Genomic DNA, 22,645 nt, shown 5'->3' on the forward strand with positions numbered 1-22,645 from the left:
AGATGGTGACTCTTTATCAAGACCTCCAGGCCCTTCAACTTCAGGACTGGTTGGTGTCTCTCGACCTCAAGCATGCTTACTTCCATGTGCCGATCCATCCCAAGCACAAGAAGTACCTGAGGTTCACGGTTGGCGACTCGCACTTTCAGTTTCGGGTCCTGCCGTTCAGATTGACCTCCGCCCGAGGGTTTTCACCAAGCTCATGGTGGTGGTGGCAGCGCATCTCAGGAAAGGGGGATTCACGTCTACCCCTACCTGGACAATTAGTTGATCAAGGGGAGCTCTCCCGAGCAAGTCCTGGATCATCTGTCCGTCACCTGCCACTCCCTTCACAGGCTGGGTTTCTCCCTCAATTTATAGAAGTCCCATTTGACACCAACGCAGCGGCTCCAGTACATCGGAGCAGTGCTCGACACGTCCCTGGGGCAGTGTTTTCCTCCTCAGGTGAGGGCTCTTCACATTCAGCAGATGGTGCACAAGTTTCAGTTTGCCCAGAATCTCCCAGCGTCCGAGTTCTTGAGACTGCTCGGCCTCATGGCATCCTGCATTCTTCTGGTGCCAGAGGCTCGTCTGCGGATGAGATCTTTGCAGTGGGCACTCAAGCTCCAGTGGTCTCAGTCCTCCGGCAGGCTGTCGGACCCTGTTCAGGTGCCGCCCTCGGTAGCCGAGGACCTTCTGTGGTGGGCCGTCGAGGGCAATCTGATGAAGGGGGGCCCATTTTGGCTGCCCTGGCCGGAGGTGACGATCGTGACAGACGCATCCCTCACGGGATGGGGAGCTCATACCAACGAGTTGACAGTCAGCGGTCGTTGGTCTCCGTCGGAGTCCAGACTTCATATCAATCTGTTGGAGCCGAGGGCCGTCAGGCTAGCCCTGAAGGCTTTTCTGCCAACTGTGCGCGGAAAGAATGTCCTGATTCTAACGGACAACACGGTGGCCTTGCACTACCTCAAAAAAAGGGGGGGGGCAGGGTCACTTCTGCTGTGCAGGGAGGCGATACAGCTCGAGTTCTGGGCCATCCAGCAGGAAGTTTCGATCTCGGCGGTTCATCTGGCCGGAGACGACAACGTGACGGCGGAAACTCTGAGCAGGCAGAGCACGATCTCTCACAAGTGGGAGCTGGCTCAGGAGATTCTCCTGGAGATCTTCGCCCTTTGGGGGACCCCTCAAGTGGATCTCTTCACCTCCAGTGTCAACCGGAAGTGCAAAGGTTTTGCTTGCGGGAATTTCCTCCAAAAGGAGCCTTAGGAGACACGTTCGTTGTGGAGTGGTCATTCCTACTGCTGTACGCGTTTCCTCCGGTCCCCGTCATCCTGCAAGTGCTGCGGAGGTTACGGAGGTTCGGTTCCCGGATGATCCTCATTGCTCCGGCGTGGGCCCAGAGGACGTGGTACCCGGACCTTCCAGACTTGTCCATCTACCCTCCACGTCGTCTTCCCTACCGAGACGATCTGCTCTCACGGGAGGGGGGTCAGGTTCTCCATCCAGAGGTCAGATCCCTCAATCTTCACGCTTGGCTTCTGAAAGGTTGAGGTATAAGGATTGGGACCTCCCTGAAGACGTGATGGAGGTGTTGCTCTCGGCCAGGAGGCCGGCAACTAAGTCTCTGTACCGTTGCCGTTGGACAAAGTTCTGCGACTAGTGCAGAGTTCAGAATGTGGATCCTTTTGAATGTGACATTCCCATGGTTCTGTTTTTTTTGCTTTCTTTGGCCCACAGGGGCTTGCAAGTGGGGACCATTAAAGATTACCTGGCGGCGCTGTCCATATTTAAGCGCTCGTCTGAAGAGTGTTCCTATTTCAAAATTCCTTTAATTTCGCAGTTTCTGAAAGGGCTCACTAATGTGTTCCCTCCGTCACCTTTTCTGGTGCCAGGCTGGGATTTGAACCTTGTTCTTAAGTTTCTTATGGGTGCTCCGTTTGAGCCTTTACATTCTTGCCCTTTGAGGCTGTTAACTCTGAAAACTGTGTTTTTGGTTGCGGTTACTTCCGCTCGCAGAGTGAGTGAGCTGCAGGCACTTTCAGTTAAGCCACCCTTCACTGTGTTTCACAAGGACAGGGTTGTCCTTAGAGTTCGTCCTTCTTTTCTTCCGAAGGTGGTTTCGGAATTTCATTTGAGCCAGAAGGTTGTTCTTCCGGCGTTCTATCCTCCTCCACATCCTGGTAAGGAAGAGGAGAGGCTCCATAGGCTTGATCCTCGGAGAGTATTGAGCTTTTATATTTCGCGCATGTCCCGGGTCAGAGTGGACGATCAACTTTTCATTGGTTAAGCTGGAAAGCGTTTGGGACAAGCTCTGATGAAACAGACTTTGTCTCGGATTATTTTAGCTATATCCGAGTGTTACCACTTGGCGGGTAAGGTAAGGACCCTCCGGCTGGATTGCGGGCCCATTCTACCAGAGGAGTGGCTGCGTCTACTGCCCTGCAGAGGGGAGTTCCTATTCGTCACATCTGTGATGCAGCCACCTGGGCTTCGGTACATACTTTTGTACGTCACTATTCCCTTGATTCTATCAGAGGGCAAGATCTGGCCTTTGGCAAGGCAGTTCTCTATTCTTCAATTTGATTGGGCATGCTAAATTTGTATTCTAAATTCTTTCCCAACTCCTTGCTTGGTACTGCTTTGGGAGTCTGTCATAGATATGGAATACGTCGGAGGACCCAATCCCCTCGAAGAACAAGTTACTTTCTTACCTGGTAACGTTCTTTCGATGGGATGGTCTGACTACGTATTCCATATCGCTCCCTCCCTGCTTTCCCCGCTGCAGAATTTCTTTTGCGATGACAGCTTGCGTTCCGCAAGGCCTTGTGTGTCTGACTGGCAGAATACTGGTGGCACACGTTCTGGGAAAAAACTATAACTGAGGCTATGGGCGACGTGCGTCCTACTTATCACATCGGGTGACGTCAGCTGTCGCAGGAGGTCCTCGGGGACGGCGCATCGACGTCATTGACGCAGGACGCAGACGCCAAAGATTTTCCGAAGCAGCACAGCTGTGGACATTATCTGTCATAGATATGGAATACGTCGTCGGACAATCCCATCGAAAGAACTTTACCAGGTAAGAAAATAACTTGTTCATCTATGTACATATACTTGCAAGCACAGTATTCAATGTTCAGGCAATCCGTCAACGAGGCCAGTAATATATAGGGGCTGCGCTGGAACAAAGATTTGCCACACTCCCCTCGTACTGCTTGCGCCATAGTTGATATTGATCCTGAGCAAAGAGGCGTTCAGCAACAGGCCAAACCTCGAATCCTCTCTGCAGCGCCCTGCGGCAATCGAGTACGAGTACCTCCTCAGTGTCGCGTCTCCAGAAAGCAGCCGAGGTTTCCACCAGAGCTCTCTTGCGTTACAGGGCATCTGAGTCATGGGTCCCGCTGCACCGAGAACAAAGCCGGTGTGTTCCCACACGTCTTCCCGCATTTGTTGCAGTTTTTTACTTAGTGGACTATTAATATCTTAGGCGCTGCAGAGGACTGCGCACACCACCAGTTCTGTTGTTTTCCTTGCAGTCACAGGATTTCTGGAAGCACCCGATCTCTCCAAGTGCAGCCTGTGTTGGCTGCCGCAAGTTGTAGTGCGTAGATCTCCGAAATTCCATGGTATTTTGGCGCGACACTTGGACAAGTTGTGGTAGAGTGTCCCCAACAACAGATGATACGTTTAGATCATGTTAACATCTCCAAAAAGCGGGATTTGAATTTAGAAGCTAATTCACTGGCAGCTTACTCAGAGTTGTGCCTCATTTTGTGGCTGCTCAGCAGCGCCCCCTGGGAAGCATAGTCTTTTGATTAAAGCAGCCAAAAACCTGGAATGGATCCGGAAGGGAAGTGAAACGAAAATATGGATTTATAGCTTCCACATCACCACAGCACTGTATTGTAAGGTTTGGAAGGAAAGTCCAATAGGGAATACACCCCAAATCAGGCACCCAGATGGCATGAAGAAGAGCGAAGGGAGCGCATCGTGACACTCTCCTGTTTCAATTAACCCTCAGCCCCTCCAGTTACTATCATCCAAATAACCACTTCTCTGGACCATACTTAGCTCCTTAGGAAAGTGCCTGCCTGCAGGAATGCTGTCAATTAATTTCAAGTATGAAGTGCAAAAGTCAACAATACAAAAAAGCATATGGGACCTTTGAGCTCAGTTAACACGTCCACTGGTCAACTCAGTCTCTCAATCAGCCAAAACTCTATCGATGGTGGGCACAAAATATGCCTGCACTCTGCATGCATGTCTTACAAGAGTGGTATCCATATTTTGCGTTGAACAAATCTAAACATTCATTAATGGGGTAAACTGCTTGTATGCTGGTAAATTCTATGCTTTGTTGTGCCCCATTAATTCATTTGATAGTTGAATAGCAACTGAGATTTTTGCTGCAATCTGGAGCTGTTCAAATCAATGCTTTGAACGGGAATGCATTGGCCTATGTTTTTGTATGTGTCAATAGTTTTAAATATTTCTATCTGAAATATCTATAGAATTAATACTAATGTATCCCATTCTCAAAGTGGAGGGCCATAATCCACTCTAAACAATGTCCAGTTATTCCTTTTTGCTTTAAGTCCCATATATGTAACTGTTGTTTAAGCATGTGCTTGCCATATATAATCAGTTTAAGGTGTGCATATATGAATTCAGTGGTTACTAAACATGAATTTCTAAATATTTCATCCTACAGCTGTTTCAGAGTTCCTGCACTTTGAAGTTTTTCCACAGACAAATACATCTTTCTGTGTGTCATTTCAAAATCCTTTGGGATGCAGCTTGGCATGTGGTATGTAAGTTATAGATGAGAGGTGTATTTATTTGATGTCTTTGTACTTTTCTACCATGTTGTGACAGCTTTACATATTCATACTGTGAGAGAAGAGAGATTACAAGGTAGGAAGTAAGTTGTGTGTGGAGAAGGGGTCCTGCAAATACAAGGATCGCTGTCAACTAGACATGACTTCAAGAATGTTTTCTTGATAAAGGTTTTGGAGGACAGATCCTTGCAATTGGTGGTATCTCCTGGCAATTCATTTGTATTCCACTGGGGGATAATTATCACTTATTTCAGCCTTGAAGAGGTGTCCAGGAGCTGTCCCACTCCACTTTTTTCATTAGGCATACAGCTGGTCAGGTTCTTGGAGAGATTTGATTTCAGCCAATGCAACTAGTCATGTGGTTCAATCACTTCAGCTCAAAGATCGGGTGCACTGTTTAGCTGCAAACCCTCTGCAGTAGGTGCATACTCTTGTTGAGCCTACACATACATATCACCTACCCATTCTGTTGCCTTTATAATGAATTGATTCATATGGATTCTTAGGACAAGCTGCATCTCTTCATGTGGTGTACTTGTCCACTTACCCTCCCGACAATGCCACAGCAGAGAGTGTAGGGATTGGGAGTGGGATGACCCTGGGGGCCAGTTACCACAACCCATTTCATGATGCAGTCCTAGGTTCCCCAACCCATCCTTTGCCTTGTCTTGTAGGCGGTTCCCCTGCCCCCTGAGAGAGCTGCTGTCACCCAAAAAGATAAGGATTGGTTGTAAAATACACACAGACCCACTGCTCACAGACCCACATCCCAGGAGGCGTGGGCCTCATAACATTGGGTGGATTGTGAGGAGCCAGGAATGGGACACGGACACAGAGGATTCATGGTTATGGTTATAAACCTTTATCTCTCTCTCTATATATACATCTATATATTACACAGCCCGCGTTAGCGGCTGTGTTGTTATGGTTAAGTTGCTAAACCCACAGGAAGAGCACTTTTTGGGTGGCTTATAACTTAGCTCCCCCTGGACGAATCCTCACCAAACTTTGCAAAAAAAGTATATGGCCCACTCTGAATAATTTTGCAAAGTTTGGTGTTTGGTCAAGGGGGGGTCAAAGTTATAGGGGGGTTCCCAAAATTTCCTTTTTTCCCAGACATAATGGGAAAAGATTTGTTGCGCCTACAGCCCAAACTGCTGGAAGGATTTTCACCACATTTGCGGCAGGAGCGGCGGATTGGTCCCGAAAGCATGCTTTTGTTAATTTGGTGTAAATCTGTCCAGTAGTTTTTATTGAAACAACAAAAACTTAAGTCAAAAAAATGTGATATCTATGTCCGCTGCGTGGACACACTTCCCTGTTCGCACTGCGTACAGGACACCGATTGGATGACCAGCTTGCGTCGTGTCCGCGGACACGCAACTTGTTCTCTGATTGGCTGGGATGAGGCGTGAGGTGCGTCAAATAGTTTCGATGCGCCCGCCATATTGGGTTCTATGTGATTTCATGGACGGACTTTTCATCGCAGGGTTTTTTGCTGCGGATTCTTTTTCGAAAAAAAAATATCGATTTTTTTTTTTTTTTTTTTTTTTTTTTTTTTTTTTTTTTTTTTTTTTTTTTTTTGGGGGGGGGTTTAACTCCCCAACCCCCCCATTCGTTTAATTATTTTAATATTACCCTAGACACACACCAGATTTATTTAATTTTTAACCCCCAAAAAAATCGCAGCAAAAAATCCCCGCGATGAAAAGCCCGTCAATGAAATGACGGTATACCCCATATTGGATGTGCGGACATGAGCTGGAAGTGAGCAGAAATCCAATTTTGGGGATTGTGTTGGTGTGCATGAGTGCTTGGAGAGGGTGGGGGAGTAAGAGATGGGTCAAATGCTGTACTTGTTTAGGTAGGAGAAGGCTGCGATGTGCTCGCGGGGTACGCGGTCACCACGGTTGTCCGCGGACATACTAAACAGTGGGCGCACTACTGGCTATTTTAGTTTAATATGATGTTGGTTTTGGGTCGTTAGAAGAGCATTGGGTGAAGGGGATATGTGTTGAAGAGTTTGTACGTTGGTTGTAATTTTTTTGTATGTTAATTGAAGTGCATAGTTTTGAGGTGGATGTATTATGTATTTGGGTTGTGGTCATTTGGTAGGTGTTTGTTTCTATGGGTGTGTCCAAGGCCTAGAGTCTTGGGTGCATGGGCAAAGGCCATGCACCCAAGACTGTAGGCCCTGGCCACAATCACTGCAGCATAACTCTACAATGCTACCAAACATTTTTATTGTGGTATGTGGGCTGCTTAGGGGATATGTTTAAAAAATGTGAGTACTGATTGGTAGTAGTGTAATAGTGTTTATAGGATAGTGAGATGATGTGTGTTTGTTGGATTGTTTTCAGATTGTTGGTATTGAAGACTATAGGCATTTTGGGTTGTATTTATTGGTGAAGTGTTTGTATGCATGGCTGTGTTATGTTGCGGTGTTGTGAGTTTAATTATTATATACTTACCGTTTCCTTTGTTGAGGCTGTATGAAGAGTTTTGTCCAGGCCATGCTGTCAAGATTGTAGTGTTTGGCCACAAGCGGTGCAGCATAAAATACCCATGGAAGCAAACATTTTGGATTGTGGTTTATGGTCAGGTGTTTGCTTGAATGGGTGTGTTATGCTGTGGTGTTTGTGCGTCCAATCACTATATAATTACTGTTGGACTTTTTGTGGTTGTAAGCAGTTTTTTCATGACATGGGTAGTTGGAGCACACATTCTTTTTCAATAACTATGATAAAAGAAAAAATCACATGTTAGTGTAGGTAGTTTATAATGAGTATTGCATTGTATAGTAGACATTTTGGTATTTTGTCGACCTTCATAGTTAGTACCTTAGAAGTACTATAGCTCAAACCAGTGTACTGTGCAATTTGCTCAGTTCCTGTGTTTGTTGATTAAATCATTGTGTCTGTGGGAAAAAAATCCATGCTGCATTAAAAAAAAAAAAACTTTCTACGTTGTGGTACAATATATTTCTTTCATTGATTTCAATAGGCGGAATTGAATAGGTGTATGGTTTTTTAGTTGGAACTGGTGGTAGTATTGTTGCAATTAGATCGCAGTTGGTGTATTCTATTTGTTTATTTCTTTTTCCATTTTAGTGGTATTCGTCTATCTGTTGGCTTGTTGCAGATTTTTGGGTCAGTTAGATACCTGTTGGCGTATTCTAACTGTTTATTTCTTGTTTAATTTTAGTGGTATTCATTTATCTGTTTCTTTGTTGCAGATTCTTGGGGAAGTTAGATAGCTGTTGGCGTATTCTAACTGGGCATAGTTTTGAAGTTCTAGTTTTGTTTATGTTCATACACAGATTAGTTATTACATTTTGGTTTTAAGAATATTAAGTAAATGTTAACAAGATTTGCTGGTAATCTCTGCTTTAGAGTAATGGTACGATCATTAAATTCGAACCATCCACGATTCTTTTTTATATATGCAGTGCAGTGACCTGCATTGGTTGTGGCTCCTGTGTGGTAGATTATACCTATTGTTGTGAAGGTTTTCTTACCAAGTGATACTTGACCATATGTGAATCCAGTCAGCTTGCAGTTGTTTTTGGTACCATCTGCATTATAACGTAAAAGCATTACTATTACATATTTACTATGTGTCTGTATTTGTAAGGTGGAACGATTATCGGAATTGCAGATAGTACATAATCTGCCATGGTTTGCATTTTGTACATTTGCTGAAATGGAATGGATTCACAGTTAGGTATGGATACATATACAAAGTGTTCATTAGGAACTTCTTCTTGTACTACATGCCTGCAAAGAGTGCATGTATGTTTTCACATGTATGAAATCTGGAAGATTTCATTTATAGGTATGTTTTTGTTTCTAGTACTTGTAGCAAGTACATTAGAACTTCTTGTGGATCTTCTTGTGAGTTTATAGTGAATTTGACCATTCCAGCACAGTAGTCCAATTCCTGTCTTATTCCATGAACACTGTAAGAGTTGTCAGGATTGTTGGTTGCATTTCTATGAAGGACTAACATTTGCAAACACAATCGGTCTGTACTGTGTAAGTAAATGTTGTTAATAATTGGTGGCAATTGGAATAGAATATTTATTGCTACATTTGCGTAGTAATTTACACCAGTTGTATTTGAAAATTTGAATGGACCTGACAGTTCTGTGTCCAAGTCATTTGATGGGAGTGTGCATTGCTTCTTTGAAGAGGTAGTTGAGTTACTTTGAGCAGTAGATTCTTCTTTGGTTGTGGTCCTTGATGAAGTGTTACCTTCTTTTACTTTCTTTGGAGGAATTGCTACGAGATCCTGCATGGATTGAGTCTGACGTAGTTTTCTTTTACAACGTTTTGCTTTTTGTGGAACAGGATAGGTTTTTAGATGGGGTGGGTGTACAGTGAACGCAGTCTATTGTATTCTAGAATGCAAGAATTATCAGCATTTACTTAACTTGCATCAAAGTTGATTAGAATTAGTCCGTCAAGTGTACGTAAGCGTGATAGTGCTACATAGCTCATGCCTTCTTTAAAGACTGTGCTACCAATATCTATCAATGCTTTATCTAGGGTAAGACCTTGTGATTTGTGAATGGTGACTGCGTATGCTAGAGTTAGAGAAAATTGTTCTCTGCGTACATACATGCCTTCGAAAAGAAGGAAGCGGGCAATTGAGCGTCCTATCCTTTTAACTTCAGATAGTTTGTCAAAGAGAATATTGACAAATTGAATGTTGTTGTCACGTGGGTATGTTTGAAAGCCAACAACTGTACCAAGTGCTCCATTAACTAGTCCTTGGTCCACGTCAAGGTTATGTTTAAGCATTACTCTATAGTTTAAAGATAATTTTAATATTTTCTCCAAACCAGCTGTGTTAGAGATAGTTTTCCAAGGTATTTAGCCTGGTTGTGGCTTGTTGACACATGGGTAGTGTCATACCATGTAGGTCCAGTTTGTCTATGGAGGCAATTTGAACTATTGGTTGCATTTCTTTTTGTAACATTGTTTCATTACATTTTGAACAGCTTGCAAGAGTTGACACTTGGATGTTCTGAATTAGAACACTTTCTAAAGGTTAATGAAATGAAACAATTATGTTAATTACAAAGTTTGAATGTGCCCCTAAACCGGCAAACGAATTACCTTGTTTTTTTCTAAAAAGTACATTAACATGGATGCTAGATCATTAAGTTTATTTCATTTATTCTTTTCTCTTCAGATTTTTCAATTACTGTAAAGAATACTGATCATATTGCCCCGGATGAAGAGTGAAAATTAATACTCGAAATGCGTTGGGCCAGATTGCACTATTCATGATGATTTGTTATAAATTTGAATAAATTACTGTTTTATTTATAAACAGATGAGTGGTCAAGTAATAATTTGGTTCCTTCAGAACATTTTAGAAAGAAAATTGATGAAATAGAACAATAAGTTTTGTTGAATACAATTAGGTGACTTTATGTACCCTACGAAAATCCCTTACAGGCCACGGCCTTTTGTAGATGGTGTGCAGGGGACGCGGGTTTCCTTAAATAGGAATCCTTTGTTTTCCATGTATGTATTCCAGCCTAGATACCAAGGCTGAGTACCTCTCCCCTGCACCTCAAGTATTTTGATACCTTTGAACAAATTACTTAGAATTACCTCTCATATCTCATACAATACATATGAAAATAGGTGTTCATGGTGATTTTTTCCTTGCTTAAGCGCTGACAAAATCTCAGAAACCAACTGTGCCCTTTTATGCTATGAATGGAGGCTCTCTACTGCCGACTAGAAATGGAGTCTTCACAAAGTGCCACAGTGCTCAAGGTCTTTCGGGTGACACCTTTAGCTGCACCAAAATGCTGTCTATGCATATTTGGTGAGCAGGTGCAAGTGGATCTTGGTCACGTGTCTGAAGCCCCTCCAACCTGCTTAGCCCTTTCCTTTCTTACCTCTTAGATCAAGGGTGTCTCTCATTCAGGAGTCGGCAGTGAAGGGCATATGAAGTACAGGGCAATTCCCGGTTAGACCTGTTCAGACTGGGAGGACCTAGGACCAGAACTCCTGCTCCTCTAACATCTAGTAAACTCCCTCGAATGTTTCACCCTTACCTTACCCCAACAGCCCATTCCTACCATCTCCACTCATGGCCAACCACGCTGCACACCAGCAACATCATGGACACCGTAGCACAGTAACCTGGCCCATGTCACCATAGACCCCATCAGCACTCCATCACCCACCACTACATGAAAACGGACGCTTGCTAGTGTCCGCTGTGATGAATCTGGCAATGTCATCACCATCTCCCCAGGGAAGGTCTCACCCCATGTGGCTTGGGAAGGGCGGCTGCCACCTGATCCCGACCCTGGGGGTGGCTGCCTGACAGTGGACCATGTAGATCGAGACAACCCTAATGGGAGTAAAGTGGACTCGCCATATGGAACGTGGTATCTCCACCAATCGACGGACCCAAAATGACCTCCTTATGACCCTTAGAAAAATCGCTCCCCTCATAGTCTCATATGTTGTTGTACTCTTACCAATCCCCTAAAATGTACTGGGAGGAGGAAGAATAAGAGTCACCTCAATGAAGATCACTTTCCCAGTACTGCGACGAGGAAGAGTGGAGGAGCAATAATGATCACTCCCCCATGAAAACAGCTGTCCGCAGTCTAGTCTTTTCCCAAATCCTTTTGGCCAGAGCCAATATAAAAGTACGGAAAGGCTCAAGAAGTATGAGAGATACCTGCCTGTAGGAATCCCTTGTTGCAGAGAGAAGGGCATTGAACTGCTGTGCCAGAAGAAGTAAGGGGAGCCCTTGCACCCTAACTACCTGTGGGGAGGTGGGAAGCACTGGAAGAGCCAAGGAGACCAGTCTATCTCCTTCAGAAAGAATGGGAACCCCTGGGCATAAGAAGAGTGCCATAGCCCACTGAGGGGGAAAACGTGGAGTGTTTTTCCTTACCCAGATGGGGTTAGACCCATTGAAGTTTATGGACACAGCTGCTGTTGGCGAGACATTGTTTCACCTTTCCCTGAGGCCCGAAGAGCAGAAGCAGGCGTGGTGGAGCTGGGCTGCTCACCATCAAGGAAGGGAAACGCTGACAGAGAGGGATGCAATGAGCCAGGGAAAGACTCCTGAGCCTTCGCCAACTGCCACAAGCAACCCTTTTCTTTACAAAGCCTGAGGAAAAGCAGGTGTGTGGAAGAGATGCCGCGAGAAATGGGAAACCGAACAGCAAACAACCACGAAGGTAAGCCAGGCGGCGTACCTTCACTGAACAACTGCAAACGAGCCCAAGAACGCCAGCAAGAGCCAGTGTTTCAGCCCAAAGCCAGCGGGGACCCCGGAGCATATTGACAAACTTGCCAAATACCAATAACCGTAACAAGAACCACATAAAGGGAGAAAGGGAAGAGGCTGATCATAAAAAGGGGAAGATAATTAAAACCCTTGTGAGCATGGGAACACCAAATCGAAATGTATATCAAGAGGATATACTGTGCAACCAAGTAAACATACAATTGTGGAAATGGTTAAAAACACCATGTGAATGCAAAAAGCACTGGCTGGAGAATATACCAGGCAATTACTACAAGAAGCCCTGGGAGGGAACTATAGCAGGCAATTGCGAGTATGCAGCGAACAAGAACTTCTAAATAGAAGAATATCAGAACGGTGTTAAGCGTAAGAGGAAAGGCCAGGTCCTGACAGAAATACTTACAAAGCTAGGGAGCTTTGATTGTGACTGTGCTATTGTGGGCCAAGAAAGTAACAAGGAGCTGTTGATTTCGTTGAAGAGAAATCCAGGGGAAGGGAACCCTCGCTATTGTTGAAGAATTCTTCAGACATAAAGAACATTTGTGTTGGAACCATTTATTCTTTATTAACACTTTTGTAAGAGCTTCAAAGGTTAAAGACATTTCCCTTTTCTCCTTTTATAGTTTAGTTTTCATGTGAGGGTCAGAATAGAACTTTTGGACAAAAGAACAGTTTTGATTTTGACATCCTGACAGGGACAGATCCTTAGTATTGGTTTCGGTAGGGAAATTTCTCCAACCAAAAACATGGCTAACTTGTGTCTGAGTTTCATTCCCGACTCCTCACACCACTCCGCAATCAACCAGGCAGCACACATGGACATCCTCAACACACTTGGATGCCATTTTCAATACTGAGACCTGGATGTCCTCCAGCTCCACCCACATCCCAGATGTCCTCATCTGCAACGGCTACAGAATTCTACAATGTGACAATCCAAACAAGGCATCATGGCCATGCACCCAAATGGATGTCGCTACCATTGCTTCTTTTGAAAACCTTTCCTGCCACTTCCCACTCTCCCTAACAGTCACTTTTCACCTCATCTACAGACCACCCAAGCCCAATGCCTGCTTCATTGAATACTTCACGGACTTGGTCACCACCATGTCTCTCGCGCATGCCAACATCTTTCTGTGTGACTTCAACTTCCCTGGCAACCCAGAAACCATGTCAATGAAGGATAATCTCCACTGCCTACTCAACACTCTGAACCTCAAACAGGGCTCCAAAAACCAAATTCCAAGGAAAGGTAATATCCTCAACCTCATCACTACCCTTCCTACTCTTCATCACAGATCTACAATTCAGCTCAACTGGTCAGACCATCTGGCAATCCATTTTCACATTAGTCACACCACACCAGTCAAGCAAGGAATTTCCCAGAGAAGCCTCTCACAGAAGACCTCACCAAACTCAATCTCACATTGGCTGATCGACCTCTAACGAACCGGACTGTGACTCACTTCTCCAAGAACTCAACACCACCCTCACAACCTATATCAGCTGCAATGCCCCAGTGAAAAAAATGCATCCTGAAGAAAACAAGAAAAGACTAAAATAAAATTAAAATCCCACAGTACATCTGATCTCACACCTGCTCAAGGAACTCTGTGTTCCAGACAGACTGATCACCTCTTCCAAGGCCAACTGCTACCGAAATACCATAGCCAAGGCCAACAATGAAAACAGAGCCCTCTTCAAAGCCATCGAGCCCTGTGTCAACCCTCTGCTTGACCCACCCATACCGCACTCCCAAAATCCACTGCGGTCAACTTTCTTCATCAACATGATCAGCATGGTCTGCCAACACATCGGTGCCAATACCATAACTGACAGCACACTACACATCCCATCTCACAAAACTACTACTAGCTGGGCAACCTGGGCAACTTCAAAGACACTATGGAAGACCTCACTGTCACCCTCACATCCCTCAAAGCCACATCGTATGCACACAACAACCTCCCTGTATCCGTAATCAAGACCCTTCCAACTGAAGCACTCCTCCCTTACCCGACAGCAAACCGCTCCCTGACTCGGGGCACATTAGCCTCTTCTCTCAAGGCTGGACAAATCCACATGTGTCTCAAGAAACCATCACTGGACCCCGACAACCCAAGCAACTACCGCTCCATCACCCGTCTTCCTTTCCTAGGAAAGGTCCTTGAGAAAGCAGTAGCCACGCAACTCCTCCATCTCATCGAATCAATCTCTACCAATCTGGCTTCAGACCCAGATGCAGCATAGAAAATGGCTACCATTAAGGTGTTCAATGCCCTTAATATCTCAATGAACATCATCCTTGCTTTGTAGTTCTGCTTGACCTCCGAACAGCATTCGACACAATAGACTACCAGACACTCGCCGACAATCTACATCGCTGCATAGGGATCAGGGAGATCATCCTCAACTTTCTCAAATCCTAGCTTGCTAATCACCACCAGTTTGTACAAATGGATTCCTCCACATCACCAACTCTACCCATCACCTGTATAGTCCTGCAAGGATCATCCTCTCCCTGTGTTCTTCAATCTTTACTTTGAACGGCTTGGAACACTCCTCGATCCACACAACTTTCACATCAGTCAATTTGCAGATGACACGTCTCTCTACCTCAAGATATCCTTATAGCCAGTAAGATAGCTCAGCGGGTTGATCTTTCACTGTAGTAATTTGTGTGTGATCTGCAGATGGCAGGTTCGAATGACGGCCAGACCAACTCAGACTTTCATCCTCCGCCCTTCTCTAGTCTAACATGGATATGCAATTGTGAAGGAATGGTGGATCTGTATGCCCGCACCCCACCTCCTGGTGAAGAATCTTCAATGGAGGTGCCACTATGTAAGCGACTATCTTGCAACCAAAGGGCAGTACTACATATTGGTAGAGATGGTCCACTATAGTGAATCTGCGAAACATCTGGTGAGCCTGGCACAACGCACACGTTGATAGATGCCAGAAATTCTCCATGCTTCGCAGAATCATGAACTGTTTCCATCTTGAATTTCAACATCTGGTCCATCCGTTAGAGCCTCTTTAGGTCCATTATCACATGAAAGCCTCCCGAAACATTGGGAACCATGTAAGCAATAGAAATGGATCCTCTTTCCTTTACTGCCTGGGATAATCGAGGAGGATGTCAGTACATTGTTGTAGGTGAATGGCTTTACGGCATTTCCTGAGTATGTGGGTTACCATCCCTAATTCTTTAAGGGATGCCATGAACTCCAAATGGTAGCCTGTTTTTACAATACTGCATGCCATTCACCCTGTACCTTTGATCAGTATGTTTATCTGAATGTTGGAAGCCTCGCTCCTACTGCAATGGATCTCCTCATCCCTTCAGGTAGTCAGGATGAGATTATTTCCTGGTCTTTGTTGAGAGTGCTGTGTTATTAGGGTCTGGTCTGGTAAAGGTGACTCCTTTCCTTTTTGGGCATCTGCCACTGCCTGGCCTTCTGGTGTTTCTGAAGGTCATTGGCTTCTTGGTTGTGGATGATTTTAGCAAGGAATACTACTTTGTGTCCTTAAATGTCTTTTTCACAGTGCTATCCATGTCCTGACCAAACCACACCCACGAATGCCCGGATTAGTTGATGTAATCTTCATTACATATTGTCCTATTCTTCCTTCTGCCAGTACTTACCTCCTGAAGAAAGCGCCACAATTCCAGTAGGCTTTTCAACCCCTCTTCTACATCTTCCTTCTGAGACCCATAAAGGACCGCCCATCCCTTACAACCTACTATCTATATCTAAAATGAGTCCATTACCCCAAATTCTGGCGGAAGAGGTGGGCGTAAATACTGGGTCAAGGAAAAGTAGGTGTAGAAGTAATGAAGATTACCATTAATTAATCAAGGCATTACAGCATTGGCTCCACTTCCCTCTTCCTCATCCCATTCCTTACCATTGTGAAGTATTCCAAATGCCTGTTATATTGAGACTGTGCCACACAACACAGACCGAGATGCTGCACACCCAGTGATTTATTAATCTCAAGTGTCTAATCCTGTGTCACCTGCAGCTCTGCATGCCCAAACTGGTGGTTGCATGGCCCGCTTAGTGCAGACAGTAATGCCGAACAAGCACTAAAGGATAAGCAGAAATAGTGGATTGACAAATATCCTGAATTGAGGCACCTTTAGCGTTTGCCCATGAAGCAGCCACCTCCGGTCAAACTGCCCTCTACCTTGGAAGGGCACTGAGTACACTCAAAAGAATAGGCCAAAGCAGTCATTTTTTTCCATCTGGCAATTGACAAATTCAATGCCTTCCTCCCCCTACCGAAGGCACTGAAAGTTAGGCTGCTTGACCGCTGCAGAGAAGCTGCCCACTCCAGGTAGGTAATGCCTGCTAAACACTCAGAAGTGCCATAGTCTGCATTTCTGCTGCTGTCCTGCCAGGTGAGAAGGAATGATGATCTCTTGAGAAAGGCTGGCACCACGTTCGATCCAAACGAAGGAGTGCAATGCAAGGTGATAGCATCTGGAGAAACCACCAACCATGAAATGCAACTCCCCTATCCTCCATGCTCACATTACAGCCACCTGAATGTCAGTCCTGAGTGAGAAACCTAAGCCAGAGGTTCAAAAGGAACATGCTGCAAGGCTTCTAAAATCAAAGGACGATGTCAAGCAGGGTTAGATCCTGACCTATGGACAGGCCGGAACAAAGCTGGTTAACAGTCTGGCCATCACCGGCTCTGTGAATGTGACTCACCTCAGACTTCCCTGAATGTCCGCATAGCAGCCCGCTGTGCCCGCAAGGAAGAATGCGGCAACCCCAATTTAAAACCCTCCTGAAAAAAACTGGCTAAAGGCTTCTGCATCACATTACAGTGGATATACCCTATTCTTGTCACTTTAATCCACAAATGTTGCCCAGTGTCGGGCATAGACCTTCAGGGAGGAAGGGTGTTGAACCTCCTGGATAGCCTAAAACACATCCCTTGGAAAGCCCAGCCTTTTCATCCCTTCCTTTTCAGCCTCCAAGTCACCCATCCCCTGTTGCAAGTGTGCTGAGAGCCCTTCTCTTGAACACTGGGGGTAGAGTGAAGGGAAATACTAGTTGATCTGCCGTTGCTAAACTCAGAGCAGGGGGAACAATGTCAGGGGAAAGTGTCTAGGATCAGTTCTGATCCGCTACCACCAATTTTCTGCACTGTCCTAGTAATCGGAGGAACTACGGGAAAGGTGTAGACCACACCCTCAGGCCATGATAGCGAACTCATCCATCGCCCATACTGTAGGCTCCTAATTCCGAGAGCAGAACCAAGGATCCTGGACATTGCCTGCTGAGGCAAACCCGTCTGTCCTAGAAGTTCACCAAACCTGAACTATCTTCTCAAATGCCCTTTGAGACAGAAGCCACTCGTAGGGGGGAGGTGATACCCGACTTAGTTGATCCGCCATGGTAGTGTTGGAACGCCGTATGTGAGACTCCCTCAGGGAGACTAGATGCTTCTCTTTCCTGTCTCCGAGGCCACATTCCACCGACTTCTATATTTTGCTCCCCTTGCCTTTAGACACAGGCCAGGGCTGTTGCATTGGCCCTCTGGATCATCAAAGCCTGAACTTGGATTGAGTGTGAAAGGTAACGACCAGCTCCTTACAGTTGGAACACCTCTTCCATTTGTGAGGTTCCCAGAGGCGCTGTGTGATGGTCTGTCCCAACACAGCTACCTTCTCTTGGCATTGGCACTGACATCTATCGTGATTAACACCAGAACTGGATTAACTAACAGAAAGCCCCAGATTAATTTCTCTTAGTTGAACCACCATTGCGGCATACTTGGCAGCTTCCTAGCCATTTGTACCATTGTTTATAAATCTTGCAAGGCGCGATCCCATCTGTAATATAGGTGTGATGATAATAGTCATGGAGGCATTCATGCCCAAGGAGTTAGACGGCTGCCATCAGACATTGGACCGACAGTCAGTTTCTGGATGGGGCCACTATCTGGCCACCTAACCACTGTCCCTCCTGCTTGATCATTGATTCGGTGTTGAAGACAGTCCCGATGGACTGCAATACATATCAGCATCAGAGGTGATTTGGGATGTTTCAAGAGGAATTGGTGTCGAGTCAACATCTCGCAAGTCCACCTCACTCCCTCCTGAGTAGCCTGCAAGGAAGAACTCTGCACCATCCAATTGTCCAGATATGGAGTAATCGCAGTCATCCCCCTCCTTCTTACAACAACCCCACAAATGGGGCCAGCTATTTTTTAAAGGCTGTGATTGAAGACCAAATGGAAGTAGCCTGAAATGAAAATGGCTAGGATCCACCACAAAGCGGAGTTACTGATGACCTGGAAAGATGGTAGACATCGAACAAATCTAGAGAGGCTGGTCAGTCCACCTGAACTATCAAGGGGATGATTCTTTGGATGGTCTCCATCATGAATTTGATCATTCGCACAAACTTGAGTCACTGCAGGTTTAGAACCAGACAAACCCTCTCACCCGACCCCACCTGAAGACATGGCTCTGAAAGAACTATTGACTAACGGCTTTGCCACTGTTCTTATAGCGGAAACGTACACACCGCCCTCTTCTCGAGTGAGGCCTGATTCTGACCTAGGACAGCTACTCTTTTTTTCCGTGTGCCTGGATACACCACTGTAGTCCCTGGGTAACTGTATAACTCTATCTTGTATCCATTCTTTACAATGACTAACACCGATCTGTCCTTGACTGGAAGCCCCATTCTAGATCAGCAGAGAGCTTCTCTCCGACTGGGATCCTGGCATAGTCTAGACCTTTCATCAGTTCTTATTTCACTGCTAGAGTAGGCCTGGACTTTCGTTTGAAGACTGGCTTCCCCTGTCCCGCACTCCTCTGATATCTTGATTTTTCTGGTACAGGCGACCTGAAGGATCGGTTTTGACCCATCATCCTCTTGAGAAGAGCCCCAGCATGTTTGTCGTTTTTGTGAGCTGTGAGAAAGGCATGGTGCTCAGAGATTTACACGAGGATACACATTTCAAAAACCTTTATTTATAAAAATGGGGTTTGAAGAATGCCTAAATTGCCCTATTTACAAATGGGAGTAGTCTCGACCATTAAAATAAAGAAGAGTCCAAAAGTCTGTCTGCTAAAATTAAAGAAACTTGTCTGTGTCAAACCTATGCCTGCCCTCACTCTCTGTGTAGAATATTGGAGAAAGTATGTGTCTCAAAAGAATATCAGGATGACCATGGAGTAAATTCTCAACTCCCTTCCCTACGCTTAAGTCACTCAGGATCGTCAAAAGTTCAGCTTGTTCCAAACAGTTAACAAAAAGGCAGTTCAATAGTTTTCTTTTCTGGCACAGTTCATGTACTTATCTCAGGCTTCCCTTGCCTGATTCAATGCCCTCTAGCATCACACAGTTCTGATTCAACAATGTTCTTGGGTGGATCTTTCGGGCTTCCCTCACCGGAGTTTAGACCCTCTTCACTTGTTACTTTCACCTCTTTAGTATTTTACATTACAACATTTCATCATCTTGATACACTAGGTTTGCTTCCCCAATTTTCCTGCTTTCATCATGTGGTTTGTCAAAGACTTTCGAAACGGCATAGATGTACTCGCTGCTATGCCTGACCACTCCGATACTGTTGCATTCTGGTTATCGTATTCCTTATACTCTTAGTCTTTCTTCAAGCGTGCCTCTAGCACCACAAGAAGTTCCACTTTCTTGTCTCCTTCTCAAATGTGCTCCTTAGCACTCCAACAAGTTCCACTTGCTTGTCAATTCACATAATCATTCAGTTCCGTTTCATCCGTTCCCCCTCGGGATTCTCTGTCACTCTGTATTTTCTTCCATAGCCTTCCCCGTTGGCTTTCACTTATATTAACTTTCTTCAAACCGCTTTTCACCTCAGCAATACCTTAACTTTAACATTTCACAGAGGCTTTAGACAATGCAGTATTCCACAGGACCACTCTGTTATGTTTCATCATAGTTCATAACAATCGAAGATTTCTTTCAATGCGTCTCTTACACGTACCCTTGCTTCCAACTTGGTAATCATTTGCTTCTTTACAAACCAAGCTCTCATCACTTTGAACTCACTGGTTGTACTTTTTTCAATGCGTACTTCAAGATTCTTTTATCAGAGCGTAGGTTCTCTCCCACCAGCCCCTCAGACCTTCCTGGGCTGCCTTACAGTCCCAGGGAAACGAGCAATCTCTTGGCACACAGTTCGGAGAGATCAACCAGCTTCTTGGCTTCCTTTGATGGACCCTTACGTCTTCTCTGAGACATGGCTCCCTTGCCATGCTTTTTCCTGCTTCAGCCTGCAGCCTGGTAGCATCTCGACATCCTGTTCTCACAAGCCTGGTTCTCAATAGCCTCTGCTCAGCTGCTTGCCATCTAGCCTGCCCTCCTTCTCGAACCCGCCCTTGCCTGCCTGGCTTTTCGTGCTCCCTTTGTGAATCTGGATTACACCTTTTATACTTAGTCGGGTCTCAATTGGGTTCAGGTTTTTGTGATCATAGCAGAGTACCTGACCCTGCCTGGCCTCGTTAGAGGGACATTCATAGAAAGAGTAAAGTTCTTTTGAATGTAGTTCTGTCGAGATATTACGTCGGGAGAAGCATTGAGAGCTCTGGGGAAACCAGGGGTTTGGCTGACAGTAGGCTGAGGGGATGTTGGGTAGCGGGTTATTTGAAAGGGGGGGATACCATGTCTCACCCTTGGATAATCCCTCCCCAATCCCAAGAGACCCTCCACCCAGGTGATCGTCCCTCACTAGCCCGCCACCAGGGTCGGGGTCCAAAAGCAATGGCCCTCCCCTGGCCACCTGTTTGGAAGATCCCCCGGGAGTGGGAAGGGAAAAACCCTCAGATTTTTGTATTTGTATTTTATTATTTATATAGCACTTTACAGCACAACAACCAAAATACATTAAACATTGAACATAGAAGCAATAAAATAAACATGATTCAAACCTGAAAAACAGCATATAGAACAATTTATATTTGGGAAGGAAGAGAAGAGGAGAGGTAAGGGAAGGGAGAAAGGGAAAGGGAAGGAGGAAAGGGGGGAGGGAGTAGAGGGAGTAGAAGGGAGGGTGGAAGTCAAAGGGGGGGGAGACAGGAAGAGATAAAGGAACAGGAAGATGGAGTGGGGAGGAGAAAGAAGAGGCGGAAGGGGAGTAAAGTCCGGGGGGGTGAAGGAGTGTTTTTAAGGAGGAACAGAAGGAGGAATAGGTGGAGATGAGCGGATAGAGAAAGGGAGCGAGTTCCAATGTAGGGGGGCAAGGAGTTGAAAGGAGCGGAAACGAGACACAGGGAGGGGGGGGGACAGAGAATAAAAAGTGATCAGCAGAGCGTAGAGAGCGAGAGGGGACATAGAAAGAGAGAAGAGAGGGGAGGCAAGGTGGGGCAAGGTCATGATGAGATTTTTAACAGCGTGCTTGACATTTTGTTCCAGTCCTTTGCCAAAGTTTGTCGCGCCTAGAAATATTTGTTTACAAGAGTGCTATAATGATGTGTTATTTATATAGAGCCTTAATCCAAAGCGCTTTACAGAGCACATATTTACATACAATATCACCCAACCGAAATTGGTACTCAGCCAATCGGAAGGATGAAAGACTGAGTTGGCCTTGCCGGGATTCGAACCTGCGACCTGCAGATCACGCTCAGATCGCAGTAGCGAGCGCTCAACCCGCTGAGCTATCTTACCGGCAATAATAAATTGCCATATATAAATTGCCTTCAAAGGGAATATGCAATGTTGGACTCTTCTGCACTTCATTCTTTCTGCAGTCTCTCTAAAAAAATGTGCCTACGGCCTCAACACCTATGCCCTTATTGAGAGCTGCTGCCCGAACTCCATTGTCAACGAAGTCTGACAGCATCGCTCCCTGAATGTGCATGCCTCCAATCCGGACACAACAGTCTGTCCCTGCTTCCACCCCGTCCTATGTTCTGGAAGTCGTAAATCTGAGCCAGCCATAAATATGCTTAAGTGGATGACATCAGGGACAAGTGTGCATTCACAGTGCGTGGGTGAGCAGGACCAAAGTACAGGTTTCAGAATCAATTCATAAGCAATTAATTCTCTGTTGTGTATACCCTACCAACAACCTCTCTACACTTGTGTCCAAGACTCCAACCAGACTCCTTTAAATGCAGTCCACTGTACCTGAGCCTGTCCCATCAAAGGTTCAAAGAAAATCAACCACATCACCTATTTTATCGGTAACTGAACTGGCTTCCTCACAAGTCTTGCATCAACTTCAAGACAGCCTGCTTCCCTTCTTTAAAAATTGTACTCTGATTTCTCTGTTAACATAATACATAAGCAACTTACATAGTAATCAATTTGTGTTAAATATCAGTAAAATATAACATAGTCCAAATAAAACATGATCCTTTATGGCATGATCACCTTTAAACCTTCCCTCACAAACCGTTTTTAAAGTGAATTATGCCAAGCCTCTTGTGTAAAGACTGATGTAGTGTTGAATAACTCCATCCCCTATGTTAACTTGTCTATGTTCTCAAGGGTTGACGGGTTGGGGCATCAGCTGCTGTG

At 45.3% G+C, this 22,645-nt stretch overlaps 1 protein-coding gene across 1 annotated transcript in view; it reads left to right on the plus strand.

Annotated features, from left to right (window-relative positions):
* LOC138481718 (mediator of RNA polymerase II transcription subunit 1-like) overlaps positions 1 to 22,645 on the plus strand; it is a 1,164,040-nt gene that overhangs the window by 1,103,939 nt on the left and 37,456 nt on the right. Inside the window, exon 15 of the mRNA XM_069613834.1 lies at positions 4,694 to 4,789. Within this exon, the coding sequence (XP_069469935.1) occupies positions 4,694 to 4,789 (96 nt within the window). The remainder of the gene's footprint in view (positions 1 to 4,693; positions 4,790 to 22,645) is intronic.

This window comes from Ambystoma mexicanum, chromosome 5p, assembly GCF_040938575.1.
Source record: "Ambystoma mexicanum isolate Mex_15411 chromosome 5p, UKY_AmexF1_1, whole genome shotgun sequence".
NCBI classification, from domain to species: Eukaryota; Metazoa; Chordata; class Amphibia; order Caudata; family Ambystomatidae; genus Ambystoma; species Ambystoma mexicanum.